Source organism: Trichomycterus rosablanca, chromosome 17, assembly GCF_030014385.1.
Source record: "Trichomycterus rosablanca isolate fTriRos1 chromosome 17, fTriRos1.hap1, whole genome shotgun sequence".
NCBI lineage: Eukaryota > Metazoa > Chordata > Actinopteri > Siluriformes > Trichomycteridae > Trichomycterus > Trichomycterus rosablanca.
In genome coordinates, this window is record NC_086004.1 from 22,986,759 (window position 1) to 23,009,039 (window position 22,281).

The window sequence follows — 22,281 nt, forward strand, 5'->3', positions numbered from 1 at the left end:
TTGTTTTAAAATGGAATTTATTTTGATATCAAATCAATATAGTTCAGTAACAGAACTTTGTAACCCTATAAATCCCATTAGTTCTGACAGTAAACCTACAGTATTTACATCAAGAACTCAAGTTGTCTTGGGAGAACTGTACAGTGCTGTTTGTTACTGGGGGAGTCTGAGTAAAGGACTTCATTCACTTCAAGTGAGAAACATCAGTGAAGAACGCATCCAGACATCATCTAATCTCTTCTCTTCATACATTGTGCTCAGTATTTATTCTCTTTAGATTAACAATTAAAATGTTACAGAAACAAGTAACACACACAAACAGGGATCCCAGACTCATTCATCTCCCCATAGATTTGTGCATATTAAAATGACAAAATAAAGGGTATGGAGAAAAAAAAAAAAAAACAGTCCCGAAACACTCTTTGAAATTAATGGCATTTTGTGCAGGCACTCGTGGTTATACGTTTTAGCAATTCTTCTCTCAACCCTTTAGGCTTTCTTCATTTTATCTTTCTGGGCACTTCCATTTTCAAAGTGCTTTTTGCCGTTGCTCAGGCCGTTCTCACAATGCACGCCGTTGCCATTATGAACTGATGAGGCACCATTAGCAAATCGAGTGGCGCCGTTGGACAGAGCTTTGCCATTTTTAGTTGGCTGTTCGTTGTTCTTGGGCAGCCGCTTCCCTTTCACATATGCTTGGTACCAGAAGTTAGAGAACAGGATGAAGAAGAAGGTGCCGTACATCCAGATGAGGTGGATGATGATGGGCACCTGGTAATCACAGCTGTTCATGAAGTAATACTGTGTAGCATGAAGGGACACCAGCACAAACTGCACCTGTATAAACATGAAATGCAAACATTTAGAATTTGAGTCACAATTATTTGCTTAAATTTTAGCACTTTAGGCAGCACTTTAGCTTTAGAAAAACAATACTGCACTAATGCAACAGACACTGGTTGATCTGAGTGGAGGGCGAGTTTAATATTGTTAGCTAGTTGATGCAGGACTCCAGAGTAATTTAGTTCATGTGCAGAAGTCAATGATTGACCCATTTGTGTGGGAGGATGTAAAAAAATGCAAAAACCTGTGCTGCTAATAAAGCATAAACCAAGCCTAAGTAGCTGATGCAAATGAAGATCTGTGTATTTATCAAACAGCATAAATTGGAGCCTTAAAAGTTTTAGGCATCACAAAAAGTGGAATACTTAGGCCTGATTTACACTTTTATCAGAAGATCCCCTAAAACCAACTTTTGAAAGCCTGCAAAGTTTAAGGTTTATCAAAAAACCTTAAAGGAGATTTATGGCTGGCAGTCAAACAACAAAGCACATTCTTTTGTCATGGTTCAAACACAATGCAGCAAGTCTGCGTTGTTTAGAGTTTCTGTGAATGATATGATCATACTATTTTACTAGTGTTGAGTAAGACACATTTGTTAAGCAAATTTACAGTGCTGCAGAAAGGTATTTTCTCCCATCCTTGTTTCTTTTTTGCATATGCAACACTAAACAGCTTCAGATCCTCATACTAAACATACTACAAGACGTGCATAAGAAAATAAAACCATTTAAAAGTAATTTTAGGTAAAAGGTTATGCAACACTCATCAGCCACATAAAGCAGCAAATGCCCCCTCCCCCAACACACACAAACACACACATTTGGTTCTGTCACCTTTAACAGCAACATCTGCAAACTAATGCTTTACAAATGGAGACAAATCTGTAGAGATTTTGGCTCCACTTTCTTTGCAAACTTGCCATCATTTAACCACACAAGCTTATTTAAACATGAACTGCCTGTATAAGTTCCTGCCAATGCATCCCAGTTGTGAATTTGATAACCTTATTGTTTCCTCTAAGCCACTGAAAGCTGGACTTGACCTTGTTGTTAGGATTGTTGTATTGCTGCATAACCCAACTGTTCTCAAGCGCTTGCAACTTTCTCATGGTTACCATGTTTTTCAGAGAGTGCTGATCCTTTCTAGATAATAATAATAATGGTGATAACTTCATTTGCTGGAGTTCCAGAACCCTATAAATGACTACATTTTATGTTTATCTAGGTTATGTTTATTGGTCTTAATACAATTATATCCTGCAAAAAAGCATATAAGCATCTTCATAATCTAAAGTTATGGTTATAGTCATAAGTCCAAAATGCTCAAATCCAAAGCTTTACACAAAATGTACACTAATTTGTAGACCTGAATGTTAAAATACCAGTGAGACTAGTAGTTGTGTAATAATTCAATATTGGATTTTGCAGTTTGGGACACTATCAAGAAACCTAGTGAGCTGCCTACCTAAGCAGCTGCCTAAGAGACATACTCGGACACACTACTTAGACAACGATTACGGCGATTATGTCACTGCAGTTTTCGCTTATTAAGCTAACACAGTTAGCCTCAGGTCATTCAAATCAAAGGGCTAAGGCGGCACAACTCGCTAGCATGCCAGCTAACATCTCCCTCTGTGTACCGAAAACAGTTAAACTGTCACTGACAAGTTCGAATTTGCAAATAAATGACACTTGTACACCTTTTTACAAATAAAAATCAATGAGAATTTATTTACATTTGAAAAGAACTCTGTATGTTGCTCTGCATGTAAAGTTGTGCTGCACAGAATGCTGGGATTGCCTTCACTGCTAAGGAAGCATTGAATGCTCCCTTGTTATTTAGTCAGATTATTGCTTTGAAATAAGGCACCTTAGTAAGCATTTTAAGGCATCTACGAATTCGGACAGCCTTCTTCTCTGGAGCACGCATAGGATGACACAAAATGCATTTATGTAAAAAGCTCAATAGGTTTTCGAGCAGATCCTAAGTATGTTAGGCTTTTTACTTGTTTTTACTAGAAAATCATTGTGAATGTGGGTGGGAATTTAAGATACTAAAAGTTAAAAGAAAAATAATGTACCAGTTGAATGGCTGTCATGTACTTCTTCCACCAGAGGTACTTCTGAAAGCGAGGTCCTGCAGCAGAAAGGCCATAGTAGAAGTACATGATAACATGGACAACAGAGTTGACCATGGCATGGAAGGAGCCCATTCCACCTGCAAAGACATTCAGTACATCAGATAACCTGACACATTTTATATCTGCTAGAAACATGCCTAGTACAGTTCTAGTACCAAAAAAAGTGGTGAATTAATTAATATAGTGTTACAGGAAGAGACATCATTTCTTAAAAAAACACCTGGAAAAGGGAAAGAAAATGAAATACCGCAATAAAGGCTAAGATTACAGTTGCATTCAAACATATTCAACCTAATTGCAAATCAGGTTTATTAGCTAAATTTGCAAAAAGGTGCTATACTACGTACTAAAGACTATTGTCATTAAGGATATAAATAATTATTTGACTGCAGTAGTCATTAAAAGTAGCACTTTGGAGAAACCACTTGTTCTATTAATTGTGTTAAGCTATTTTAATTGTTTAACTAATTCATTGCAGACAGCTGAAGGTTTTATTAGGATTTTAACGGCATGTTTTACACACTTTGGTTACATTCATGAAAGAAACAGTAGTTACTGGTTACACAAGATTCATCAGTTCAAGTTTAATGTCAAACACAGTCATGGACAATTTTGTATCTTCAATTCACCTGACTGCATGTCTTCAGACTGTGGGAGAAAACCAGAGAATTGGACTAATGATCAGAGAGCTGCTGGCTAAAATCCCATCACTATAAAGTTGCCACAGTCATGTCCCTAAGCAAGGACCTTAACTCTTAATTGTCTGAATTATATTCAGTCAGAACTGTAAGCTGCTTTGGATTAAAAGCATTCAAATCTATAATCAATTATATAATCAGTTTTATCAATAGGTAAACATTTATAAAATAGGGCTTTGATTTTAGCACAGTTCATGACAATAATACATTTGAAAAACGTTAACGTTACAACAGCCTAAACCCTATTATGAAACCTTTTTACAAGACTTTGGAGTATGACTGGGGGAAATTCATATATTAGTAAAAAAAAAGTGGCCATATGGTACAAATTTATTTTACTTTTATTCAACATTATCGCAGGTGTGTAGCAATGTACTGCATTTATTACATTTACTTAAGTAACTGTAGATTTAATTGCTGGCGCTATACAAAACTGTATTAAACAGTAACATTCAAACGTACATTTCTTTCTATTATTTTATGTGGATTAATCATAAATGTCTTTTTATTAAATATGTAGTGTCAACACAGGTTTAACGCATACCATAAGATAAAATGAAGCAATTCAGTATATTTAAATTATTTTTTCTTCACTGGGTAAATAAAAAATAAAACAGTGTACCCTGTGTGAGATACAATATTTATTTTAGTACATGACTAAGTCATTTTTGTCTACAATTGTTCTCCAGTTAGTTTTTTGGATTCTCTTATGATTTGCTTTTTGCTGAGCTTCTTAACTCTGCAACTTGATATTTTACTGGTATTTAAATAAGACATGCTTTAGTACACGAATTTTGCAATGAGATACACAGACACTTGAATAACCACACCCATCCCTTCATACAACTAAACTTATTGCTGAACACTCACCAGGAGCATAGCTGACTCCCCACCACCAGGTCCAGGGCATGAAAGAATGGTGGAAAATGTGCAGGAAAGTAATTTGGCTGTGTTTTTTACGCAGAACAAAAAACACCTAAACAAAAACCACAGTAAATCACATTGTAAATCATAAAAAAACTTTAATTAATACAAGGACAAACACAGAACTTACTGTATCTAAAAGTTCAATGAACTTTGAGAAAAGAAACAGCCAGGCCACTCTGACCATCTATGAAAAAAATTAATTTATTAAATTGCACTTGTTGGACAAAATTTTTTATTGTGCTTTTTACACTTCAGATGTTGTTATACTGAGTAAAATACTAATTTGGTCACAAACATCAAATTTCACATCTCACCCTTAGTCCTTGAGGGCTTTCAGAATAATCACAAGGGTCGCATCTCCACGTGTATCCTGTAAGCCATCCTGACATTAAGAACTGATAACAGAAAAGAAAAAGTGGTTATTATAGAAATCTAGTAGAACACAGATATTATTGGTGCATTTGGCCAAGTGTTGACTGAGCATATTCTCTCTCTACTGTTCTGTCTTCTCACCTCAAAAACAATGAAACTAGACAGAAAAACCAAGCAGAAGTTGTAGATAATCATAGGCCCCTTAAGCTCAAAGGGTTTGCGGTTGGCCATTAGCCGAGGACCTGCGTACAGTACAAAGAAAAGATAGCCGAGCAGAATAGCGGTCATGTTGACTGGACTCTCCATCAGCGGGTAGCCTCTCAGCCGTGGATCTGACAAGGAGAAACACCAAAACATTAATCATTTAGCGAGAGTAAACATCCAGATTTAAATATACATGGGCAAAAATATGTTAAAACTGTTTGATTTGATAATTTTAGCCACAAATTCTTTGGAAAAGTGGCCATAGACAAACACTGGCAATTCAGCTTGGTAGTATCATAGGATACAAAGAGCAAATGTTTCAATATCCTACAGTCTGATTTGTAATTCTGGGTTTATGTCAGATAGAGTAAAATAACAACGATCTAACAAAAATAAAAAAAGTTGCTTTTCATGAATAAAGATGAATCCACTAGGTACTATTAAAAATAGATCTACAGCAAACAATGCCACCCAACATTGTGCCAGCAGTTTGAGGAAGGCCTTTTTTGGTTTCATCATCAAAAAGAAACTTGTTTACCAAGCAGATGCAAATGTTTCCTTTTTATTTTAACAGTGCCCGGGCAATTTTAGTTGATGATTGACTACTAACTGATAACCTTAGAACAAATTAAGTTTCATATCAAGAAGTCTTTATAATTAGTTTATGGAAAAACATAAAAGCATAATATGGTGAATGTGGCAGTAATGTAGAATAGTAGAATAAACGAACACTGTGAGCAGGGCCAGTTCAGCTCTCAGAATGTAGATTTTAATCGCGGGTAGCAAACAGTACAATATTACAGATCATATAATATACAGATAATATAGTATATAAGTATATCATTCAAGCTTTCCCTGGCATCATTAGTGTAGTTATTAGCTCCTGTATGTAATTTTAATTTTCAGTAATACTGTAGAGCAGTGAAGGTTTTCTACTTGGATTAGCAGTGCACTTTATCTAAAAAAAATTCATGAGCTGAAGACGAGTCTTAAATCAGTGTTCTGAGCTCTAGTGTAATTTGAGTTCTGTCCCTTTACTCTGAGTTCAAATAAATCCTATAGTTTACTAACTTTGGTGGAAAGAACCATGACCATTTATAGCCTGTTCTTACTTGTCTGTATGCAAGAGAATACTAAATATATGTTCTAAAATCTACCTGACTTGAAGGCCATCAAAGCAGTGAAATTATATTACTGCCTGTAGGTTTGAATGTGATTTTTAGGTTTTGACAAGCTTTTGGCCACACAAAGTATCATAAAAGAAATTATTGTTAAAAGGAAATATTTATTGCATGCATACCTGTTCCTGCTAGAAGTTTGTTGTACACTTCTAGCACTCGTCCCCCAATCGTCTCCAGCATTTTTGCCAATTTTTTGATCACTTCCTGCTGGAAAAATCTGTGGAAATAAAAATAAACGTCTACAGCAAGAGTTTCACAGCCTTGTGCATGTTATCAGATCCTGAACACAGATCATACTTAGAATAAAAAAAAAAAAGAGTAAATGAGTTAACTATTAAATGATCATAATGACTTGCATGCTGCAGACACGTGATGTGCGCAGCTGGAAAAAACGCATGCACATGAGGTTTAATGGTGACTGCTCACTCTCATATTCCTTCCCTATAAACATCCCCTTTCTTTCTTCCTCTGACCAGACATGGCCTGATGGCAGGGAGGAGCCACTGCCAGGCTGAGAAAAAGGGAAGTACAGTGCCCCAGTTAGTTACTCTAGCCTTGCTCTTTATATAACAAAATTTGTGTCTTTCAAACTTGCTTCAAAAGCTGTTAGGGAATGATGTGGAAATTCACCGTTCTTTATCTGCTTTAAAGCAGTTTGGGTTGTGACACTGTTGCCCTTATCATTAGCTGAGTCACTGCCATGTTTTAGGTAAACACAGGAGGGGTGCAGGTGTGGTTTAAAGAACACACCATGGAGTGATGGGTGGAAAGTAGGAAGAGATAACGAACAGTGCGTTAGCTCTCAGGGCATTTGGGCCTGTAGTGGAGCAAACCCAATGGCAACAGATGTGTGTTATTTGTGCACCCATGTGTAGACGGGTCGGCTACAGTGTAAAACCACATTTAACAACCTCCTCCACCACCAGCCATCCTTTAGAGTAATGCACATATAACTGATAATCTTGTGTGCTAGTGTCCATCTGTTTCCATTTTCCACACAACCTATTCATTTTACATTCACAGCATGCTGACATGTTCAAAGTTAAACAAGTTACTCAAGTTAGAAAAGAATAAAATATGTTTTATGATCAGAGCATACTGAGCTTTATAGTGGTTTTTGAAATCATGAATAGTAATTATGATTTCTGCATAAGGAAAATAAATATTTACCCGGAGTTAGGTGTACATGCGCAACCGCAAGTAATCAGATGTTAGCACTGATCTGATAAATGTGTTACACGCGCTTCTGTAGTTAAATATTTAAAAAACTGAAGCTCCACAGGTCGATCATAGATTTCCTTAGACACAGTGCTTTTGTCTTACAAGGTGAGCTACTACTCTTATAATGAAATTTGCACCTGGGTAAGGTCACTGATAATTGGGTTTAAACATGCCCATGTCCAAACTTTTCCTTTAAATGTCCAAACACCAGAAGAGTTTCATCAGTTTCACAAGTAAAACGTCCTGAACTAAAGTCTATTTCTAAAACAGTTTCTTTCAAGGCATGCCTACTTATCATTTTATTCAGTTATCTTTTTGACACACTTTTTATCTTGATGTTTTACTTACTAATGTAAATACACTTACAGTTACAAAAGCTTACTCAAACTATTCTCATCTACTTTCAGATTTCTTAGTGTTATGACCTTGAAAGGAAATAACATTCCATGCACCCATGAAAAAATTAAAAATCAGATTGGAATGATCTGTACTGCCAGGTCAGATGGTAATGCAAAATGTAACACTATAATCCAGCATCTAATACAATGATAAAATGTTTTTTTTGTTAAAATGATTATGTGGTCTGAACTTTGGGGGCTTTGAAAACCCTGACACCTTAGATAAAATGTTTCAACCAAAAGCAATACTTAGCACAGCAGGCGGGTTTGTTTCTGTTTTAGTGCTCATGGTTTGCTGGATTGTTTCACCCGAGTGCCAACTTCTGGAATTCTGGAATGTCTGGTATAAAGTTGCTCAAGTGTCGTCACCATTCTGAGAATTTAACCAGTTGTCGATATAAATCGAGTCTACACTTTTTACCAGCAGATATTTTTTAAGCCACTATTCTATAAAATTGATTGTTTACTTTTCTTTAAAATTGATTTTGGCTGCAAGCTTTACAGGTGAGTCAAGTGTGGCACATGGCTGGCGTTTTACAAAAATGTATTCACATCAATAAAAATGACTTAGCATAAGGTTAATAGTCATCTAACAAACCAACAGACTTTAATTTCCACCCACGTGCAAGAGGGCATTTGGGGTGAGAGTGCTCATTAATATTTAATGCTAGACAGTTTGTTCTCCTTAAACTCTAACTTTGTAAATACTGCTTATATCAGTGAAAAAGAAAAGGTCAATAGCGGGCACTTCTAATCATATCATTTAACTGTACACAGACAAAAGTGCATACATACATCAGCTGGAATCATATATTTCTAAGAACAATTATCTATGACCAGACTAAATTCAAAAGCAAACCTAAAAGTGTTTTCTATTATTACAGTGCCTTGCAAAAGTATTCAGCCCCCTTGAACTTTTCAACCTTTTGCCACATTTCAGGCTTCAAACATAACGATATGAAATTGTAATTTTTTGTGAAGAATCAACAACAAGTGGGACACAATCGTGAAGTGGAACGAAATTTATTGGATATTTTAAACTTTTTTTATAAATAAAAAACTGAAAAGTGGGGCGTGCAATATTATTCAGCCCCCTTGCGTTAATACTTTGTAGCGCCACCTTTTGCTGCGATTACAGCTGCAAGTCGCTTGGGGTATGTCTCTATCAGTTTTGCACATCGAGAGACTGAAATTTTTGCCCATTCTTCCTTGCAAAACAGCTCGAGCTCAGTGAGGTTGGATGGAGAGCGTTTGTGAACAGCAGTTTTCAGCTCTTTCCACAGATTCTCGATGGGATTCAGGTCTGGACTTTGACTTGGCCATTCTAACACCTGGATACGTTTATTTGTGAACCATTCCATTGTAGATTTTGCTTTATGTTTTGGATCATTGTCTTGTTGGAAGATAAATCTCCGTCCCAGTCTCAGGTCTTTTGCAGACTGCAACAGGTTTTCTTCCAGAATGGTCCTGTATTTGGCTCCATCCATCTTCCCATCAATTTTAACCATCTTCCCTGTCCCTGCTGAAGAAAAGCAGGCCCAAACCATGATGCTGCCACCACCATGTTTGACAGTGGGGATGGTGTGTTCAGGGTGATGAGCTGTGTTGCTTTTACGCCAAACATAACGTTTTGCATTGTGGCCAAAAAGTTCGATTTTGGTTTCATCTGACCAGAGCACCTTCTTCCACATGTTTGGTGTGTCTCCCAGGTGACTTTTTATAGATATCTTTGAGAAATGGCTTTCTTCTTGCCACTCTTCCATAAAGGCCAGATTTGTGCAGTGTACGACTGATTGTGTCCTATGGACAGAGTCTCCCACCTCAGCTGTAGATCTCTGCAGTTCATTCAGAGTGATCATGGGCCTCTTGGCTGCATCTCTGATCAGTCTTCTCCTTGTTTGAGCTGAAAGTTTAGAGGGACGGCCGGGTCTTGGTAGATTTGCAGTGGTCTGATACTCCTTCCATTTCAATATGATCGCTTGCACAGTGCTCCTTGAGATGTTTAAAGCTTGGGAAATCTTTCTGTATCCAAATCCGGCTTTAAACTTCTCCACAACAGTATCTCGGACCTGCCTGGTGTGTTCCTTGGTCTTCATGATGCTCTCTGCGCTTTAAACAGAACTCTGAGACTATCACAGAGCAGGTGCATTTATACGGAGACTTGATTACACACAGGTGGATTCTATTTATCACCATCAGTCATTTAGGTCAACATTGGATCATTCAGAGATCCTCACTGAACTTCTGGAGTGAGTTTGCTGCACTGAAAGTAAAGGGGCTGAATAATATTGCACGCCCCACTTTTTAGTTTTTTATTTCTAAAAAAAGTTTAAAATATCCAATAAATTTCGTTCCACTTCACGATTGTGTCCCACTTGTTGTTGATTCTTCACAAAAAATTAAAATTTCATATCGTTATGTTTGAAGTCTGAAATGTGGCAAAAGGTTGAAAAGTTCAAGGGGGCTGAATACTTTTGCAAGGCACTGTATTAATAGTGTTACGTGCTGTCATCGAGTATGCAGTAGGACCAGTATTTTGCATTTTCAATCGTATTTGATTTTGGTACATCGCAACCATAGTTTTTCATTTTCAATACAGTATTAATTAAGGATGTCTCTATTTCATTTTATTCATGCACAGTGTGAAGTGTTTCTTCAGAATTTTTTAAGGCATGAGTGGTAAGTGGCATCCGAATGAGGCTCTGATAGACTACAGTATGTAGGAATTGAATTTAAGTATCATAACTAAACAAAGTACAAAATTAACATTTGTATCAGCTTTGTGAAAGCGTTCAAGGTTTCTTAGACTTAACAGCCAAGACAAAACATTATATAGGCTGTCAAAACATCTAAAGAACTTCTGTAGCATCTGATCTGGTACCAGCATTTATTTTTCAACTAATGCAACTTAAACATGCATAAAATATACATGAACTTATAATAAGGCAGTATATAAATATTGCATTTTTGGCCAAGAGTCAGCTCTGTTACTATACAGATAATAATTACTCTCTATAGATTATTTTTTTTAAAAACAGGAAAATTAGTGCTTACAATAATAATGATAAGAAAAGCTGAAATTCATTAACATTTTTATTTAAATTGTCATGCTGATATGATTTGTAACAAAAGAAATGTATATGTTTAAATAATAATAATAATAAATCTAAGAACACTACTTGCAGTTTCAGACTTTAGCCCCCACTGTCTACTGATTAACTAATAAAGGTTTCAACTCTGATTTTAGGACAGTTAACGTCTTGACACAGAGACTCAGTATAGAAGCAGTAACATTCCTGCTGCTGAGAGAAGACGTCATCACAGAAAGATTCTTCTTTACATCAAACAGTAACTAAACCAAGTAATGCCAAACTAGAACATCTACAAAGCCTCTCACTACAGTGTTAGACTCGTAAGGGGGTGTTAGTTTAGTTCACAAAGACACAAGCATAGTTCTTGCAGGACCCATAAAAGGACTAAACACACACCGTAATCTGTACACCTAATCTATATTACTACATATTTCTCAGTGTGGTTGATGTAATCTTCGCAACACAGCGGTGTTTACACTATGATTCAGGTAAGCCAGTAAACCATTCCGCCCAACATACTTTTATTATGCTCTAATAAAATGTGGAAAATATGAACTTGGACTTTGGTTTTAATTGTAGAGTGCATCACATTATTTAGGATCATGGACAGTCTACAGGAAGTTGAATTTATAAAGATCTGGAGAGGAAAGTGTGCAATAACCTACACCTGTGGGGTGGGTCATCAGTGGAGGAGGGGGATGGCACAAATTAACTTGCACTAGGGGAATAAATGAAATAGATCATTAGTTAAACTTTTTTCCCAATTACATGGCTTCTAAGGACCAGAATTTTATCCTCAGGCAAGCTTGGCATGTGTGTCCACAAAGGGTTTTGCTGGTTATTACAACTTCCTCTCACCTCCCCCCAAATATGCAGATGATGGACTTGCTCTAAAGTACGACTAGATGTAAACAAGGCAGTCAAACCCGACCAGGATGAAGGGGTTAACAAAAACAAATAAATAATCCTTAAAATAACATAAAAGAATGTAGTTGTGTGTCTTTACGTACAGATATGCACACTGGGGAGATATGTAACACCAGATGTAAGCGATATATTAATATATTATTAATAAACAGGTATATTAATAATGCACTTTAATACAATTAGTCTAACCCAACATGCAATATGACCCACTCACTTGCTGTCAACATGTCATTAGTCCCAGCTTTGCTCAGACCTTGATGTATTTCTCAGTTTTATGGCTCTAGACATGTTTTTTTTTTTTTTTTACCATACACAATCAAAAGCCAAACTTCCCATGTGTGTCTGCTTGTGCCTGGCTAAGGTTATCAGCACTGTAAATTAGCAGCATGCAAAAAAAGACCAAGATGTCATAATGGAGATGTCATAAAGCACCTGGTGCTAGTCACATCATTCTTATTGGATACATGCAACATGGACAGTTGTGGCCTAGCGGTTAAGGTACTGGACTAGTAATCCAAAGGTTGATGGTTCAAGCCCCACCACTGCCAGGTTGCCACTGTTGGGCCCTTGAGCAAGGCCCTTAACCCTCAATTGCTTAGACAATATACTATCTCTGTACTGTAAGTCAGTCTTTGGATGAAAGCGTCTGCTAAATGCTGAAAATGTAAATGTAAACTAATTAGCCAACACATTGTTACTGATGCTCAGTATTAGCTATTGCATGTTGCTGTAAAAGCTTGTTCACACCGATTTGGGAAGCAAGACAAAACTTCTAAAAAGCACCATACACTAGAACAAATTAAAAAACTTGTCATTATACATTTTAAAAATGGATCTCTGGTTTCCTAAAATATTTTATCATAGGTCTGTTCATAGTTATTCTGCACTTAGTAAAAAAAATCATAACAGTTATTTGCAGAGAAATCTTGTAGCAGGTACTAGAAGAGCTACGGAACACATCTGATCTAACTCAAAAACCAAGAACAAATCCAACAGGCTTTTTTTTGCAGTACATGGATATACCAGATGTATTTCGCTGAAAAAGTTTAAACATCAATGTCTTAAACTCTAACACCCTGTATTTAAAGGCATGCCTACCAGCGACAAAAAAACCTCCTGCTCTGTGTATATCTGCCATGTGCTTACATTAGTTTGGAAACCAAACAAATATTCCAAAATGCACCATAAAAAGCCAGCAAAATCTACCTACCCAGACAAGCAAGATTAGAAAAACATCTGACTTAAGCCTTGTATAATTGTGAAACATCTGATTCAAGTTCAGACTGAGGCCTGTAAGTGGGATACCGCTTCAGAAAAAGCCCAAAGTAAGGGGCGAGGCTGCTGTTAGCTGCTGTAACAGGCCTCCTGTCAATGAATCATGCAGTGGAAAAAAGGCTTAGGGTTTAGAGTTAATGATGAAGAGAAGGAGGAGGGAGAGAATATCCCAGAGAATTGAGGAGACTAGGCAAACACAGACCGGCATCTGTTAATGGGGCGTGACAGTTTTAAAACACTGAGATTGCCTTTCTAACAAACAGAAGTAGGGAGAAGGGTAATTACCCAGCAACCAGAGGGTTCATAAAACAAAACACTGTGCTCCCTGAAAACTAGTTTAAAGAAAAGTTAAGAAATGTGATGAGGTAAATCTTATAAAGGGAAAGAGCCCTTTAACAAATCTTTGTGTTGTCGGAAAGTTTCACTCACCTTTTTTTTAAACTTCCCCTTCCTCGTCTGAGGCTGCTGCTCAGTGCCGGTTTGCCGGAACAGGTTACTGTTTTCCCTAGTGGTCCTGCTGTCCCAGTTCCGATGTACCCAAGGCCTGACCAGTAGAAAAAACGAACAAGACAAGGATAGAGAGGGGGGGGGAACAGACAGAAAGACAGAAAAAGGAAAAGTGAGAGATCTGATCTGACGGGTGACTGGTACTGCTGGAGTCTCCTCCCTCCCTGACTCACCCAGTGGATGAATAACTGGCTTACAAAGTGAGTGAGGGCAAGTACAAGAGCAAAAAAGGAGGTGTGTGTGTGTGTGTGTGTGTGTGTGTGTGTGTGTGTGTGTGCACAAATGTAAATGAACAAGCAAGATTTAATCTAGCAGAGCCGGCTTCTTCAGCAAGGAAAAAAAGACCAGTGCTACTAAAATCTCAGCTTAAGCAGACATTCCTTACCTACCAACCCGCCCACCTTGCCTGCCCTCCTCAGCTCACAAAGCAGGGGGGCATGACATGACCCGACGCTTTCACCCCGGCCTGCGCCCATAAGATTATTCCCCAGCGCACGGCAAGGAATAAGTAGCTACTCTGTTATCATGAACAGGCCTATTGTTCTACGTCGGCCACCGAGAGCAGCGAGGGCAACACAGCAACACATCCTCAAACACAAAGCAACATCCAGAACCACAAGCACCCCTTTAAATACACAAAACATGGTCCAGTTTTCCAGTTTATACCAAGTTTCTTGAATTAATAAACCAACAACTATCCATACCAGAAATTAGCAGACAGAGATACTATTAAAACTATGTAAGGCCAGAATGAGAAGTATTATAACCTTAATTGTTTTTTTTGTTCTTCCTCTTACAGAAAACATTAGAGAAGTCATTATACATTCTCAATGTTAACAAGTGTAACATGTACTTCTTGACTCTCATGTACTTAACTCTCATGTTAATACTAAGAAAATTAACCAGTGGACAGTTATTCAGAAACACGTGCAGCCACGACAACATAATCTTAAATTCTTTTATATCTAATAATGTATTTATATGAGGTGATTTTACTTAGGTTGAGCAGCTTTGAGTGCTTTTTTGAGTCCTGTTCCTTATTGATTAACAATTTATTTAGCTAAAGTTGAAGCACAAGTACCTTTTTGAGTTTAGCCACAATATTTAACAAAACTAGAATTAGGCCATTAAGTAGATCTTATTCCAGGAAAGTATGGAAATTTATTTCAATGCTCTTTAAATACAACATGCAAATATCGGTGTGACATTTCTGTCAATTTCATTATAATATATACCACAGGCCAGCAGTTCTCAGACTTAAGGTTAGGTCTCCCCGCTTGCTACCTGATTTTTATAAGCAGTCATATAGAGTTCAGGGTTTCAGCAGATTTGTGTTCTTGAACTGTTGTCTACTTAAACTAGAGTAAGGTAATGTTTACTATGGAAGCTCTTCTGTAAGTCGCTCTGGATAAGAGCGTCTGCTAAATGCCGAAAATTTAAATGTAAATTTCAATCCAACATGCAATTGTTACATCATAATTTGAAGTTTTGTGGCATTTATTTATTTATTAGGATTTTAACATCATGTTTTATGCACTTTGTTTACATCCATGACAGGACAGGTAGTTACTTGTTACACAAAATTCATCAATTCAAGTCTTTTAATGTTAAACAGAGTCAGGTCCCGGAGTGCTCCACCTGGGAATCCAACCCAGGACCCTCTTTCTGTGAGGCGACAGTGCTACCCACTGAGCCATTTTGCCGCCCCAGACTATCTAAGCTAAGCTGTCTAGCTAAGTAAATCCATTGCAACTTGTAGTACATAAACACTTTCATTCTTGATTGCAATTTCTCATTTGCATTCTCTGGTCACTGCTGGTGGGTGTGTCTCTAAGACATTTGGGTTTGATCATCACGAATCAAAACCCATTCCTTTCATGAAGCCCTTGTCTTATTGGTTAGATGCAATGCAGCAGCAACACTAATTTAAAGTTAATAGATCAAAGTGTAAATAAGTAACAAATTATTAAAATTCTTTACAGTAATGTAATGGGCATAATTGGGTTGGGAACCCCTGTCTTATGGTGACAGAACATAAGGACATTAAAAAAAAAAAAAAAAGATTTTAGAGTACAGGGTTAAAATTCTTGTTCATAACAATTACTCACAAACTACAGATAAAAGATATAGCTTAGGTGTAAAATTGTTCATTTACAATGTATATTTATAACCTAGTCAAACCCTTAATGTCTATTGGGAAAAAAAAGAGGTTACATTACATTTACAGAGGTGTTTGATGAGCATTATCAATGTGAAGTCCATCCTAAGAAAGCCTCAGGGTTTTGGTGTCATATAGTAGCAGGTCAAGGTGACATGACCTGTAGTCATGTTTAAAGACAGTCTGCCACTTTTCCACAAGACAATTGGTTCTACTATCTACTATTTTTACCTAAATTCCAAGTCAACTAGCCCTATTGTCATTTGGCATTTTAAACAACATTGATGACACAAAACCTTCCCAGATGGGGGAAAATCAGGTAATCAGGTTCCACCGAGACACATTTCAAAGCACAATACAAACAGATCTGTTTCTCCAAGAGCCCAAGCCTGTTGGACCAGTCACCTAGTGGTTAAACAAGTCTGTAAGAAAGAGCTGCTCCCTTCTCGCAGTCTCTGCCTTATCCACTAAGAATTAGTCAAGCAAGCCTCTCCCGTCCCTCCCCTCCTCTCCTACACGCAGTAATATGCAAAAAACGTGAACCAGCTTTGGCAGAACTTTTCACATCAGAACACACAGGTTCTGGTCTGGAATAACTAGATTTTTCTCCTTGTTACTTTGAACAATTGAACGAGGATCTTCTTGGAACTGCAACTTGAGATGATACCAATATTAATGTAATGGCTGCACAAACACACACTCAAAAGAGTACAAAAATCCTTAAAAACAAAACATTTCATCTTTTATTCACAAATACTGGTGCTTCAAACTGTATATACGCACAAATCAACCTGCAAGTTACACCTATCCAACCAGAACAGTAACACATTATGCATTTGTATTACTTAAAAAATTACCTATGGAGCACAGATGCTACTTCTGCCAGATTGTTTGTACAAAAATTAGTTACACATGGCAGTTCATGAAAGTTTATATTACTGATTTAGACTGAGCACAAGGTTTCAGATCAACTTGAGGCATTGATACCTTTTCACATTCCAAAGGGTTAAAAAAAACTAGCTTAGTAGCTTATCAGAAAAATGTCATTCAGCAGGAAAATGTATGTATGCATGCTTAGATTGTAATTGTATCACAAATACATACATACATACATACAGTGCCTAGCAAAAGTATTCGGCCCCCTTGAACTTTTCAACCTTTTGCCACATTTCAGGCTTCAAACATAACGATATGAAATTGTAATTTTTTGTGAAGAATCAACAACAAGTGGGACACAATCGTGAAGTGGAACGAAATTTATTGGATATTTTAAACTTTTTTTAGAAATAAAAAACTGAAAAGTGGGGTGTGCAATATTATTCGGCTCCCTTGCGTTAATACTTTGTAGCGCCACCTTTTGCTGCGATTACAGCTGCAAGTCGCTTGGGGTATGTCTCTATCAGTTTTGCACATCGAGAGACTGAAATTTTTGCCCATTCTTCCTTGCAAAACAGCTCGAGCTCAGTGAGGTTGGATGGAGAGCGTTTGTGAACGGCAGTTTTCAGCTCTTTCCACAGATTCTCGATGGGATTCAGGTCTGGACTTTGACTTGGCCATTCTAACACCTGGATACGTTTATTTGTGAACCATTCCATTGTAGATTTTGCTTTATGTTTTGGATCATTGTCTTGTTGGAAGATAAATCTCCGTCCCAGTCTCAGGTCTTTTGCAGACTGCAACAGGTTTTCTTCCAGAATGGTCCTGTATTTGGCTCCATCCATCTTCCCATCAATTTTAACCATCTTCCCTGTCCCTGCTGAAGAAAAGCAGGCCCAAACCATGATGCTGCCACCACCATGTTTGACAGTGGGGATGGTGTGTTCAGGGTGATGAGCTGTGTTGCTTTTACGCCAAACATAACGTTTTGCATTGTGGCCAAAAAGTTCGATTTTGGTTTCATCTGACCAGAGCACCTTCTTCCACATGTTTGGTGTGTCTCCCAGGTGACTTTTTATAGATATCTTTGAGAAATGGCTTTCTTCTTGCCACTCTTCCATAAAGGCCAGATTTGTGCAGTGTACGACTGATTGTTGTCCTATGGACAGATTCTCCCACCTCAGCTGTAGATCTCTGCAGTTCATTCAGAGTGATCATGGGCCTCTTGGCTGCATCTCTGATCAGTCTTCTCCTTGTTTGAGCTGAAAGTTTAGAGGGACGGCCGGGTCTTGGTAGATTTGCAGTGGTCTGATACTCCTTCCATTTCAATATGATCGCTTGCACAGTGCTCCTTGAGATGTTTAAAGCTTGGGAAATCTTTTTGTATCCAAATCCGGCTTTAAACTTCTCCACAACAGTATCTCGGACCTGCCTGGTGTGTTCCTTGGTCTTCATGATGCTCTCTGCGCTTTAAACAGAACTCTGAGACTATCACAGAGCAGGTGCATTTATACGGAGACTTGATTACACACAGGTGGATTCTATTTATCACCATCAGTCATTTAGGTCAACATTGGATCATTCAGAGATCCTCACTGAACTTCTGGAGTGAGTTTGCTGCACTGAAAGTAAAGGGGCCGAATAATATTGCACGCCCCACTTTTTAGTTTTTTATTTCTAAAAAAAGTTTAAAATATCCAATAAATTTCGTTCTACTTCACGATTGTGTCCCACTTGTTGTTGATTCTTCACAAAAAATTACAATTTCATATCTTTATGTTTGAAGCCTGAAATGTGGCAAAAGGTTGAAAAGTTCAAGGGGGCCGAATACTTTTGCTAGGCACTGTATATATATACTGTAAATATATATATACTGCAAATATATATATAATTATATATAAATAATGGAAGAAGCACTTTGTAGTTCTACGAATACTACGAATAGTCCATCTGTTTCCCTACACTTTTTTAGCCTGCTTTCACCCTGTTCTTCAATGGTCAGGACCCCCTCAGGACCACCACAGAGTAGGTATAATTTGGGTGGTGGATCATTCTCAGCACTGCAGTGACACTGACATGGTGGTGGTGTGTTAGTGTGTGTTGTGCTGGTATGAGTGGATCAGACACAGCAGCACTGATGGAGATTTGAAACACCTCACCGTCACTGCTGGACTGAGAATAGTCCACCAACCAAAAACATCCAGCCAACAGCGCCCCGTGGGCAGCGTCCTCTGACCACTGATGAAGGTATAGAAGATGACCAACTCAAACAGCAGCAATAGATGAGCGATCGTCTCTGACTTTACATCTACTAGGTGGACCAACTAGGTAGGAGTGTCTAATAGAGTGGACAGTGAGTGGACATGGTATATAAAAACTCCAGCAGCACTGCTGTGTCTGATACACTCATACCAGCACAACACACACTAACACACCACCACCATGTCAGTGTCACTGCAGTGCTGAGAATCTTCCACCACCTAAATAATACCTGCTCTGTGGTGGCCCTGTGGGGGTCCTGACCATTGAAGAACAGGTGAAAGCAGGCTAAAAAGGTATGTAGAGAAATAGATGGACTACAGTCAATAATTGTAGAACTACAAAGTGCTCCTATATGGTAAGTGGAGCTGATAAAATGGACAGTGAGTATAGAAACAAGGAGGTGGTTTTAATGTTATGCCTCATTGGTATATATATATATATATATATATATATATATGGTATGACATATGGTTTTATTACAATCACATTACATGATTTAAATTTCAAACCAGAGTTGCTATAGCCGAGGGTATTTTTACAAGGCTGCCCTAACCATCCTGTACTTGGGCAGATGCATGTAATGCAGACGTTGCATAATCTTTTAAAGAAATTGCTATAATCACTTGCTTACTGTAAATTCAGAACTGACAGATGATTTTGATGTGTAATTCAGTTGCATTGGGTATTTTTAAAGTGTATTTGCTGGGTGAATACAGAGTAGAGGTGAAGGCTGTTTGACGTGTGTATTGAGGAAGCATGAGGATTTAGTGGAAAAAGGTCCGTCTTTGTCTTAATGCATTCTATTACTTATTTTACAGTATGTACAGCTTGTCAAAAAATTGCAGTGGTGACACAACATTATAGCTTAATTCGCATTGTACTGAAACCTGTCAACGTCAATCAACTAGTTGCAAACAATAAATAATGCTACCTGTCCCCAAACTAATTTCTTTACATTCTGCTGCTGGTATTTTCTCAGTGATCCCCAGGTAGGCGTCTACACAGGCATGATTGGCTATGTCTGAGGGGTGGAGGTGTCCAAACAACCTAGCCAATATGAGGTGCACTTGTCAGCATGCTCTCAGTGCCAGTCTCAAGCCCAAATAAAAATAACGAGGGTTGCATCAGGAAGGGCATCGGGCATAAAAGACTGTGATTGTTGTATGCAGACAATAATGATCCACTGTGACGACCCCTAAAAAAGGGTCAGCCAAAAGAAATATACTTTATCTAGTTATTGCTAGTTTTGGATCACTGTTCAGTATTCGAACTTTATTAAACGTACGACCATATATGAAGCACTTTAAATTAAGTACTATAATTAATACTTCGGGAGTGGGGGTTACCAACAACTATAGACTCTTTTATGTAAATAAATAAAAATCCAAACTTTACCTCTGGTCACAGTCTGTTGACTATTTTTACTCATGTCCGCATGGCTTTACACATCTGATTTCCACCCGCCTTCCAAACAACATGAAAAAGGTGAAGTGGCTGTACTAAACTGCCCTACACTGCTAGTAAACTAGTAAATGTGTGACAGTGTATTGTCTTGCTATGGATTGGTGCCCTGTTTAGGGTTTATCTTCTGCTTGGGCCCAGTATTTTCATGTGGCACTAGATCCACTACATCCCTGATTCAAATAAAGCAGTTATTGAAAATAAAAAAACACATCTGAGGTTTGTTTCCCTCTCTTTACTGTTACTATTAGTTATAGTATTATCATCACTTTATAGTATGGAGCAAGTTTGATGAAACTGAAAAAAATGTCAGGTTGTATGACAACCTGAACAACTGTAAGAACAGCATAAACAGGTACTACTTCATTTTTGTGCTAAGGGAAAAACTGAATAACGAACTATACACTCAGGTGCACGGTATCTTTTGAGTAGAGGGAACCACCAACGAAATATGGAAAAAGTGAAGCAACATGTTTTAAATAACGTGAGAACACACACACACACAGTTACCAACAAAAAGACTTTATCCAATCTGCAGCAGTCATCAGTAATCTCATGTTCTACCTTGCAATTTGACTTTCTGTTATATCCCATTTGTGTCGAATGTTAAGAGAGCACAGAGCACAGAGAATTACAAACATCTTTTGGGATCATTGTGCTTCATAATTAAGTTTAAAGAAACCATGTTAAGCTATTTAAACAGCACAGCAAAGTCTAGATTGTGGATGTTACAATGTCAAATGTGACAACCTCCTAGGAATTTTTGTGTACTACTACTATTTTAACAAGTATTTAATCAATAAATAATACAAATTGCTGCCATTATTAAAAAAACAAGACGTAGTATGCAATTTATGTTATTATGCCTTAATTTCCTTCGGGATTAATAAAGTCTCTGTCTGTCTATCTATCTATCTATCTATCTATCTAAGAGATGTTTAGAAAATCTATAGAGCCAAATGAACAGGCAGTTCATGCAGAAACAGATCAGGGCTGATATGTAAAGATGCGAGTAAACAATGAATCAGCAAATTAATCAAATCCTTAATATGAGAACAGATTTACAGAGAGCTAACAATAACTAATCATGAACCATTTTATTATAATATCCAAAACTAGGAATGTAACGATACGATTCACGTTACTGGGTTCACGATATGATTTTTTTGCCGATTTTTTTAAAGAAAATAAAATTGAAGACAAATGATGACAAAGTTTCCTTTTATTATTTCTCTTTAAAAAATTTAAATAAAATCCTGTATTTGTGCTTATCTTCTATTTATCTAAATAATGAATGCCCTTTTATTTCTGAGGTAGGTACAAACTATGCCAAATAATTAGTGATCGACCGATATGGGTTTTTTAATGGCCGATGCCGATACCGATATTTAGACGAAAGAAGTGGCCGATGGCCGATATATAAAGCCGATTATACCATTTTTTTTACAACTAAAAAATACAATAATAATAATAATAATAATAATAAAACAAAACAGAATTAATGATCTTAAATAAACATTTATTTATCACTGTATATTCTTGTTTGCTCTTTTGGCCGTTAAAAAAATAAAATAAAAAAAATAAAAACTTTAAATAAAATACAAATTATTTCAAAGGTTTCAGTGCACTTAACATACACAAGCAGATAGCAGTATCTTTTTGTTTTTAAGAATGAACAAACATGCTTAAACCTCCAGGCTGGAGGATTACAATCCTTGTTCTTGTGCATTCACTGATGT

The 22,281-nt window shown here is 37.3% G+C and overlaps 1 protein-coding gene across 2 annotated transcripts in view; it reads right to left on the reverse strand.

Annotated features, from left to right (window-relative positions):
• The window catches only part of elovl1b (ELOVL fatty acid elongase 1b), a 29,055-nt gene continuing 6,774 nt past the window's right edge, over positions 1-22,281 (reverse strand). For both annotated transcript variants that reach the window (XM_063013526.1, XM_063013525.1), the window contains exons 2-9: positions 13,708-13,822; positions 6,485-6,582; positions 5,122-5,312; positions 4,923-5,003; positions 4,736-4,792; positions 4,552-4,657; positions 2,924-3,060; positions 1-837 (exon numbers count right to left, since the gene is read on the reverse strand). In XM_063013526.1, coding sequence (XP_062869596.1) covers positions 490-837; positions 2,924-3,060; positions 4,552-4,657; positions 4,736-4,792; positions 4,923-5,003; positions 5,122-5,312; positions 6,485-6,545 — 981 coding nt within the window. In that variant the 5' untranslated portion in view covers positions 6,546-6,582; positions 13,708-13,822 and the 3' untranslated portion in view covers positions 1-489. The remainder of the gene's footprint in view (positions 838-2,923; positions 3,061-4,551; positions 4,658-4,735; positions 4,793-4,922; positions 5,004-5,121; positions 5,313-6,484; positions 6,583-13,707; positions 13,823-22,281) is intronic.